This window comes from Helianthus annuus, chromosome 11 (genome assembly GCF_002127325.2).
Source record: "Helianthus annuus cultivar XRQ/B chromosome 11, HanXRQr2.0-SUNRISE, whole genome shotgun sequence".
Classification (NCBI taxonomy): Eukaryota; Viridiplantae; Streptophyta; class Magnoliopsida; order Asterales; family Asteraceae; genus Helianthus; species Helianthus annuus.
The window spans coordinates 9,714,089-9,724,204 of NC_035443.2; the positions used below are offsets into that span (position 1 = coordinate 9,714,089).

The 10,116-nt window shown below is 33.9% G+C and overlaps 1 protein-coding gene across 1 annotated transcript; it reads right to left on the reverse strand.

Annotated features, from left to right (window-relative positions):
- Positions 1-746: 746 nt before the first annotated feature.
- On the reverse strand, positions 747-9,790 carry LOC110889514 (beta-galactosidase 6). The gene is made up of 18 exons (XM_022137061.2): positions 9,525-9,790; positions 7,348-7,443; positions 7,123-7,235; positions 6,984-7,050; positions 6,224-6,316; positions 5,249-5,392; positions 5,064-5,158; positions 4,342-4,450; positions 3,475-3,678; positions 3,203-3,367; positions 2,910-3,091; positions 2,746-2,837; positions 2,549-2,658; positions 2,349-2,441; positions 2,130-2,231; positions 1,832-1,977; positions 1,400-1,733; positions 747-1,047 (listed from the first exon to the last, which is right to left on the reverse strand). The coding sequence occupies exons 1-18, from the start codon at positions 9,690-9,692 to the stop codon at positions 937-939; spliced, it is 2,424 nt and encodes an 807-aa protein (XP_021992753.1). The 5' UTR covers positions 9,693-9,790; the 3' UTR covers positions 747-936.
- Positions 9,791-10,116: the final 326 nt, after the last annotated feature.

The following is a 10,116-nucleotide window of genomic DNA, read 5'->3' on the forward strand; positions in this document are numbered from 1 at the left end:
ACCCCTTTCATTGAAGTGTAATGGTGTTTGGGGCGTTAAAGGGGTGATGTGGCTTCCCCTTCTTGTTTCACTACACATAGTCTAATGTCCACTTTATGACGCCACTTTAACGGGGATAAACGCCAAGAGACCATCAGCACCATGCTAACATATAAATATGTAGACTTTGTTATCTGAGCATGGGTACTAAATGTCATAGTGAAGTTTCACAACAATGGTCAAAGTACATGAAATGTGTGGAGAAGCCATTTAATAAGTAAATACATGTTGAGATTTGAGGTTATAGTCTTAAGAGTTGACAATATGCAAGAATAAAGTTAAGAACATATCATAACAATAAATCTCAGTTGCAAATCATCTTTAACGACTCGACGAAGTCAATAATAATGTTTTCGATCCAACATCCAAATTGTGGAATGCGACTAAAGCCCGAGAAAGAGGTTAATATAAAGGAAAACCCACCCTAGAGGATTGGAGATCCATTGTTCTAGGTTCAATAGGACAACCACTTGTAAAAACTAAGGTTATTGTGGGGCATAACCGAAACTAAAAAATGAGTTTCTATATCGATTTCTTTAGTGTATACTAAAGCAGTTTAATTGCATATTAACAGTCGTTAATTACAATTAAATAGGTTGCGCATTTTCGGTTGATGACAACTACAAAATAAACTTGGGGCTTGTTTTCAATAACCGCGAGAGATGAACCATATACTAGACTCCAAATTTAGACAACAATGACTCGAATTTTGTTTAGTAAAACCAAACCATGTAGTTGGCATTCTCATTGCTTTAGTTGTATACGAGTTTATAATCAATGTACATTCAAAATGAACATATACAATAAATGAATTTGAGTATGTTAATTAGCATGTAATTTATATCGCTTGTTGTGCGTTTATTACTTCCTATTTTGTGTGCAAACGAAGCAAACTACTTATTCACATCGTGCATCCACTAAAAGTGTTTTAGGTGTGCCTGGACATGGGTCTTCACCAAAAGATTTTGGCGTGTGAGAAACCGAACATTGCCTTCTTCCCAAACAAGCCTGAAATATCAAAGGTGTTGAATGCAAGTCAACTTTAAACATATGGTTGCAAAAGTTACGAGTTATTTACTTTGTACTTTGTAGAATGACTACAACAACAGGTGTTATAGTCATTCTACAAAGGTGTTGTAGTCATATATGACTGTAACAACATATGGTTGCAAAAGTTATGAGTACGACTCCCTAAACAAAAGGTGTTGTAGTCATAGACCATAACAACAAGTGTTATAGTCATTCTACAATGGTGTTGTAGTCGTATAATGACTAAAACACCCCAAACAAAGGGAGTTGTATTCGTTCTACAATGTAAATGATCAGCGTGTTGGATTTAATTCAAAATAAGCTAGCTCACCTTTTCAACGACTTGTTGAGAATTAGACGAATGACATTTCCCAATGGAGTAGTTTTCGCAGTCGCCTGAAGGGTTACCATGACTTGCAAATACAATCTTCGAGATAATTTGTTTTTTAGGACACCGCAGGTGAACTCTAGGCATTGGTCTCCATCGGTAGTGACCGGATACTTCCCTTGAATTTACCCTAGGAGGATGTGAATCCGATACACGCCCACAAACTTTGTCGATGGAAACAGTATCTAGGGAAATGTTTAATGGGTTTGCATATTCTTCCTCGAACAAAACTAGTAGATTTCCTGACGGTTTAAGGAAAGATCTAGGTACATTGTACCTGTCAAACATAAGCCAAAACATTTGTTTGTCACATATGCTTAAACAATGTATTATAGTAATACAAGCATTAGCAAATATTGCATGCAAGTTTCAAACCATGTTTGTGAAGGTAATCCTGAAGGGGTCTTAAAGGAGACCCAATATCTTCCAATACTTTGCCCATTGACCCAAACTTCTCCTTTCCCCATGGAACCAAGGTTCAACGCAATCGGTTCGGTGCCCTCTGGTGCATCAAATGTTGTCTGTTAACACAAACATGTTGGAAGTATATGTTAATAATAATAATAATAATAATAATAATAATAATAATAATAATAATAATAATAATAATAATAATAATAATAATAATAATAATAATAATGAACTTGAGGCAAGAAAGGCGTCTAAGGCTCACCTTATACCAAGTTATAGTGCTAGGATTTTGATATTGGCTCCATGAGACCTTACTCGACCCCTCGTCTGTGTAAATCGCTAGCGTCTCCCCTAGCAATCCGACCTTTATCGTTCAACAAAGCCCCCGCATATCACAAGGACATGTGTGTGATATTAACAAGTATACTCGTTCAAAACGAAAAAGTTATTAACAAGTATTTTGCAAGCTGTCATTGCTTACTTGATATCCCCAAGGGGAGTTAGTGAAGTTGAGTTCTTGAATCAACACCTCACGTAACCCTGCGCTTCGACGCTCCATAAACGCACCTGAATCCTTCACAACTCGATCATTCGATCCAAAAATCAGTAACATATATAGTTTGTTCCCTTTATATTTTAGGTACTAATTACTAAACTTGACTAAAGGTTTGTGAAACCTACTGGCAATCCAACCATTATACTCAGGAAAGAAATGTTGTTGATTCCGGTTGATAGAGAAACGGTGTTTTCGAACGTGAAATTTGTAACTTTTCGAGTTCCATGCGCATAACCTAACATAAATAAAAGATACGAATACGATTATCAGTTACAGTATGTTATCAATGCATATATGATCACAATCAACTCAAGATTCATACCGACAAGAGCTCCATTAACGTATGCGCGTAAAACGTGTCCAAGAGAGTTCACATGAAGCATATATTGAGCTTCTGATGAGTTTAGCTCCATCCTATATGTTCACAAACATTAAATTTATGTTGGTTTATGGAAGTTAATCGAAATGAACATTACTTAACCTTACCTCATTGTGTACCAAAGATAATCTGTCGTATCTTTCGTAGTATTCATTTGTTCTAGCAATGTATCCGACCTCAACGAGGTCTGGTCAAACTGAGGCACGGCTTCACTAAAGGCCTGCCATTGTTGAGCCGAGTCGAACCTTATGACTGGTTGCATTGATCGCGTACTAGCTTGTGTGTTTACCTGTTGCATTCAAACAACATACGTTAATCTCATATTCTCATCACATAGATTCCCAAACAAACCTGTTAAATACAAAAAAAAAAAAAAAAAAAAAAAAAAAAAAAAACGTACCATGCCAGTATTGAAGACTACATTTTTGCAGTCGGGTAAGATGCTAACCGACTTTGCTGGCAAAGTGTACGAAGTATTACGAAACACCATTTCAACACCTTCTTTACTACTGTTGTTAACAAGAAATGCAACACATTCGCCTGCGTTTCCAGTGTAGACATACGCCTATACAATTAAATTTATAACCGCAATTGTTATAACTTAAATAGGTACAACAAACATATTCATAAAATGTGTCAAGATTTTATAGAACATAAAACATATGCGCGTACATCTTGATTGTCGCCCAAATGTTCAATCGCGAGGTTCCCATAGAGTAGTGTCTGCAAACATAGCTTAAATGCCGCGTGCATATCCTTAAGATGACCGTATTTCGGTTGTCTGAGTATACCATATTCATCAAGGGGAGCTTGATCATAATAGCCTGTAATAATAAACGCTGCCGAAGTTCGGCCAAAATTTGTTCCTCCATGGAACTGTCATAAAACAAAAGGTACATGAGATTCATGCATATTTACAAAAGAGTAAAATGCACGGATAGTCCCTGTGGTTTGGTGAAATTTCACCTTTAGTCCCCAACTTTTTAAAATTACACTCTTAGTCCCTGTGGTTTGACAAGTTGTTACTCGGATAGTCCCCAAAGCGGATGGAGGTTAGTTTTTCTGGTTAAGTGGGTGTGAAATGACAAGGACTATCCGAGTAACAACTTGTCAAACCACAGGGAGTCAGGGACTATCCGAGTAACAACTTGTCAAACCACAGGGACTATCCGAGTAACCTTCATCCGCTTTAGGGACTATCCGAGTAACAACTTGTCAAACTACGGAGACTAAGAGTGTAATTTTGAAAAGTTGGGGACTAAAGGTGAAATTTCACCAAACCACAGGGACTATCCGTGCATTTTACTCTTTACAAAATTAATCAATATATAAATGTATATTGGCGCAGTAGAGGAATCAGAACTTTTTAGATCTGAGTGGGTCCAACTCATGTTTTTCTATTAAAAATAGACTTAGATTTTATATATAAAAATCTAAGTTTATAATCGAAAGTTGAGAAACATGACGACAGGTGTAATAAAAGTTCATGGTTCCGCTACTGAACATGTATATAAATTGTATATTTGTTGATATTAGTACCATATAGTAATTTACAAAGGTTCCATTCATCTTTATGATGAACATTGTTGTATGAAAGGCCAGATCTTGGGCTGATCTCATGTATGGTTCTTCTCCAAATCCTTGTAAGCTTCACAAACCGGATAAGTAAATTAGTAATGTTCGGGTTTTGAGTTTCGTTTCGTTTCGTACAACCTTTTTTAAAAACTATGGTATATTTATAACTAATGTGTTTTTTTCGCTTTTAAAAACCGGATTTATAACCCCGGGTTCTCATCTTCGCAGCCACCAAAATCGAATAAAGCTGTTTTTCTTTATAAATTATACAGTTTAATGAAAGTCTAAATGTACAGTTTTGTTTATGTTTTATACATTTCGATGTAAATTTTAATGAAAACAAAGTTATATTTAATATAAATTATATTTTTAGATGTTATGAGACCAAAAATACTTTATATTATATACAACTCAGTTTAAAAAAATGTATATAAATGAAGAGAAAACCAAACAAAAATGTATATATATTTAGGAAATATTACATGAGAAAAAGTGAATTATGTTTTAGCCACCAAGATGAGACCTTGGGTCCAGTTTTCATATACATATTTTTCTAAAAAAGACATTAGTTTTTTTTTTTTAAGAAATTTAAATGTACATTAGTTTAGTTTTTTTTTTTTTTTTTTTTTTTTTTTTTTTTTTTTTTTTTTTTTTGAGAATATGTTGGTAAGAAAGCAAGTATTTACAAAGAAGGCCAATTTTCAGTCCAAATGGAAGGCTTATTTGGCGAGTTTGGTCCTTTCCATGTTTCATCACATTTCATCCCATTGCAAGTGTTGATCTGCAAGTTACAAATGTTTGACCTCTAAAGTCAAATGGCAATTAAAGATTTTTTTTTATTTTTTAAAAGTATGATTAAGAGACTAATTACCACAGGATCCGGAGCATCATCTTGCTTGCACATCATCCACGGTTCACCCGTGTTTTGGTCCACCGCCATTTGCGCGGTCCAGTTCACGTATCGTGATCCGTCGTCATGAAAGGATCCTTCGACGTTTTGGTACTCATTCTCTATCTATAATTTTCAAACCCGAGTTTGGGCATAAAAGATAACTTGTTTAGTGTATGTCAATATAGGTCGGTTCGGGTTGGTCCATACTTGCAAATGGATGGGATCATGTCATGGGACTTACATCTAAAAGATAAAGTTTTCACTCGTTTATAATTAGGAATAATGGATTTAAATAATTTCTAATTGGTCGTCAGCGGTCACAACTACAAAATCACCACTCATAGTCTCAACTATTAACATATTGTCGTCCAATGGACCCTGACTAACGGAACCTTAACGTCGTTAGCCTTCGGTCGCCGGAAAAAGGTTCCTAAAGATCTGATCTAAGGTTACTAAGAGGTTTGGGATGGAAATGTTGAGTTTTCCGGCCAAAAAAGGAGTTTTCCAGCAACCACAATAATTGAGGGTTTTGCTAGAAAAAGGTTCCTAAAGATCCGATCTAAGGTTACAAAAATGTTTAAGATGAAAAAAGTTGAGTTTTCTGACCAAAAAAGAGTGTTCCGGCCAAAAAAAATGTTTTTTCCGTGACTTTAATAATTTTGGCTTTTACTAGAAAAAAGTTCCTAAAGGTCCAATCTAAGGTGAAGTTTGGGACGGAAATGTTGAGTTTTCCGGCCAAAAACGTTTTTCCGGCAACCGATGACTAACAACGTTAGGATTCAGTTAATAAGGGTCCATAATAATTGGGACTGCCAACGATGATTTTTGTAGTTGGGACCGATAACGATCAATGAATAATAGTTAGGATTATTTAACTCCATTATTCCTTATAGCTAAATCTTATAACTAAATGGGGCGAATTTACATATAAAAAGCAATAAACTTGTTGCAAACCTGTGATAGAATAATTGGGCCACCTTGTGAAGCAAACAGGTTCTCTGCCTTCATCATGTCCACAATTTTGGTTGTGAAGTTTTGCATGTAAAACTACAAAACACCAACACAACACAACATTTTCAAACTTGTTGACTTTTTGTTATGCCAAACAAACAACTTTTAAAATTAGGATTTAATTTGAGCTTTTTTAACATTCAATTATTTAAATTAACTTTAATGTGTACATAGTTACATAATAAATAATATTGGACAAAACAATACTTTAAAATACTAAAATGGTCCTTGAGTTTAGGTTACTTTTGTCATTTCAGTCCAAAAATGAAACTTTTTGTATCTGGATCCCCGAGCTTTCATTTTATTGTCATTTTCATCCAATTCGCAAACTGGGTTAGAATTTTCTGCTAACTTCTCCCTTTTTTAGTCGTTTTCCTCAATTAACTAAAATATATTATGACATAAAATGACGATTATACCCTTCATTTAAATGAGGTGACAAAAAAAGGGAAAAGTTAACAGAAAATTCTAACCCAATTTGACAATTGTATGAAAATGACAACAAAAATGAAATCTCATGGACCCAGATACAAAAAGTTTCATTTTTGGATTGAAATGGCAAAAGTGGCCTAAATCTAGGGACTATTTTGGCATTTTACTCTATTATATGACAAAACAATAATATGAATATCAAATTTGGAAATGGAATTACTATTGTTTTGACTTTGACTTTGACTTTCAGGGTCAAAGTTAGTGTGGTTACCTTGAATGGTTCATTGTTGGTTCGGAAGACAATGCCAGGAACATCATGCAACCAAAATGGTAAACCTCTGAAAGACAGATTCATACCAAATGATTTTCAACTCGAAAAGGATATACGTTTTCTAGTAATAAATACATACCCGTAACTCCATTCGGCCTCGATGAATGGTCCTATTCGAAGACTTACATAAAGACCTTGTTGTTGGACTTGCTTAATGAAACTTACTATGTCATTTCTTCCAGTAAAATCATACTACAAGTTAATCCAAAAAAAAAAAAAAAAACACATTAGTGTTGTATATATGAAATTATGTCTATGAGTTGGTAACACGTGAGTAGCACGTGGGTGTGAGTTTGAGAGAGACCTGGCCAGGTTGTGGCTCATGGAGGTTCCAAAACACATAGGTTTGTATGACATCTAGACCACCTTGCTTGGCTTTATCTATCAAAGATGGCCACATCTGCCAATAGTTTAACCATGGTTAAGTCACTATACTTTATTTAGTGTTTATACTTTATAGAACTCCCTATACTTCATATAAAATGTGGGAAGTCACTCTCACTACAAATCTATAGACTTTCACCGACAGCAATAGCAACACAATACTCTTGGATCATCGGTGACCGTATCACTGACGGACCAGCGACATAATATTCACTCATAGAATCGCCGAAAATATAAAAAAAAAAAATTCGTTTTTTTATGTTTTTGTTTATTAAAGAAAGTGAATTTTTGTTTGGACGTGTGATGGAGATCCAATGGTGATTGTCGAGACACATGACAAATGACTGAAAAATATATGAAACTCATTTTTATTGTTGGATAAGGTGTTTGCTTCGACAGTAATCCGTTAAAAATACCGAGGTTTTGTTTGATTCGTTGGTGATTTTTCATCGCTAAAAGTTTGTTTTCTAATAGTGTATACTTGGTGTTGATATATGAAGTATACAAAAAGAGTATACTTGGTGTTAATATATATAGAAGTATATAAAAAAATAAGTGGTTGAACCCTTCTACATTTAGTATATGCTTGAGCAAGACACATAATTAGATTATGGGTAATGGTTAATGCTTCTTAAGAGGTATTTTTTGCCACATCATCATCATAATGCTTCATGTAATAGTTAAGGCTTCTTAATGACCTTTCATTTATTAGTTTGCTTGTTTTTCCTCCTTATTGGGCATCATTCTAGAAATGTCGCTCCCTCTTCATGCCCCTATAATGCCCATAGGGGATGGTGTAAGGGCATTATCAAAACCTTTCACGCCCCTATAAAGCTCCATTACGTATGGCATAATTGATAAATGATTTAAATAAGGTATACACTTCAGGTGCATTCGATGTAAAAGTATCAGACCATAGGTAATGGTTAATGCCCACTAAGGGGCATTTTTCACCACATCATCATCATAATGCCCTTTTAAAAAATGTGTAATGGTTAATGCTCATTTCATTTATTACTTTCCATTATTTTTCTTCTCTTTGGGCATTATTATAGAAATGCCCCACCCTATTCATGCCCTTATAATGTCCAAGAGGAATGGTGTTGAAGGCATTATCAAACCTTTTCATGCCCTTATAATGCCCATTACACATGGTCTCAAGGTTATATTATTAACATTAAAAACATAGAGATTTAATAGTATTTAATGTTGAAGTATGTAAACTTTTTTCCAAAAATATAAACAAAAGAAAACAAGTTCAAGTATGTAATTTTTTTTCCAAAAAATATAAACAAAAGAAAACAAAAAAGAAGACATGGAAAAGATCGTCTTAATGTACAAGGGACAGTTGGCAACCTTGTGATTTGTTGCCACAACATATGGACAGAAAACGTTGTTGCTCAACTCTTCTGTAAATATTTTCCCGCTATTTATTCTTTAAAATGTTTTAAATTTAATATAAATAAATAAATCATGTGACCTTAGACTTTAAAAATATCTTGTGAGTATATTAAATTAAAATTGAACTCTTTAAATTGAAGGGAGTAAAAGTGGTTGTGCACTAGTAAAAAATGTATATAATTTTCCTTTTATAAAAGATACAAGATTAAACATTATGATTTATGATTTTCCAAACAGAATCTTGTCTACTATATGAGACTTTACCAAAATTAATCAATTTATAACCTCTACCTTAATACTAACTAGGACATTATTAATAGTTTAATACACAACTATTTTTAAATAAAGAACTACGAGAACTGCATAAAACAAATGTGCCTTTTGATTTAATTGTTATACGTATAACAATTACGTAACCAATTATCCCACTCTGGTATTGAGAACTACATACAGATACATCATATGATTTTCGCGGTTGTTAACCTAAAATTGGTTATGCATTGAAAATTTCGTTTGCAAATTATTGATGATAATGATTTAATAGTACAAGTGTTCTAAAATGTTTTTGTTATTAACACTTTTGATATTTAATCGTTAATATAAATTAATTTATTTTTTTAACTGCTGAAACAGATATCATAACAGGTCCGACAAGGAGTCAGGCTCAAATAAAAGAAAGGGTATAAGTATACGTACATCAGGAGTGCTTCGAGGATAATGAATTGAACCCGAAAACAAAATCTTGCGTTGGCCATCGATGTGAAGCGACCTCCCGTCGTAACTCACATTCACTCCCTTCACCATCATGTTTCGGCCGCCAGTGACCACCGCTAGTAGAATTAGGCACAACCCGAACCACACCATATCTTTCTCTCTCTAAAACAAAGTGAGAGAGAGGAAATTGAGATGTAATATGCATTTGGAAATAGAATGGTGTTGTAATGTGAGATGGAAAGAGATGGCGGAGTTGTTAAAGAAGACAAACAACATATTTGTTGCATTGCACGGCAAACATGGTTTTTATAGGTTGGTGGGTTATGCTCATTATGTAAGTGTGAACATTATTTTGTGTAAATATATTATAAGTTATTTTATTTCATTTCAATACTAAAAAGATGCCATTTTTTAGTTATTTATACATGTTTTTTTTTTCCGGTTTTAGTTGTGAAATACAAAATAGTTTTTACTAGTATGTGTGCCTTTTGAAATAAAAAAAAATGATAATTTGTGGTTGAAATAGTTGATTAATTAGTAGTTGGATAAAAAAAAGTAATAGTTTGATTTTAAA

Bases quoted from the DNA above. Each gene is read 5' to 3' on its own strand.
- LOC110889514 (XM_022137061.2), bottom strand. From the start codon at position 9,692: ATGGTGTGGTTCGGGTTGTGCCTAATTCTACTAGCGGTGGTCACTGGC. The intron at 6,317-6,983 runs GTAACCACACTA...GGTGTTTTGTAG, and splicing joins CCAACAATGAACCATTCAAG to TTTTACATGCAAAACTTCAC. The intron at 2,659-2,745 runs GTATGAATCTTG...TATTTATGTTAG, and splicing joins CGTTAATGGAGCTCTTGTCG to GTTATGCGCATGGAACTCGA.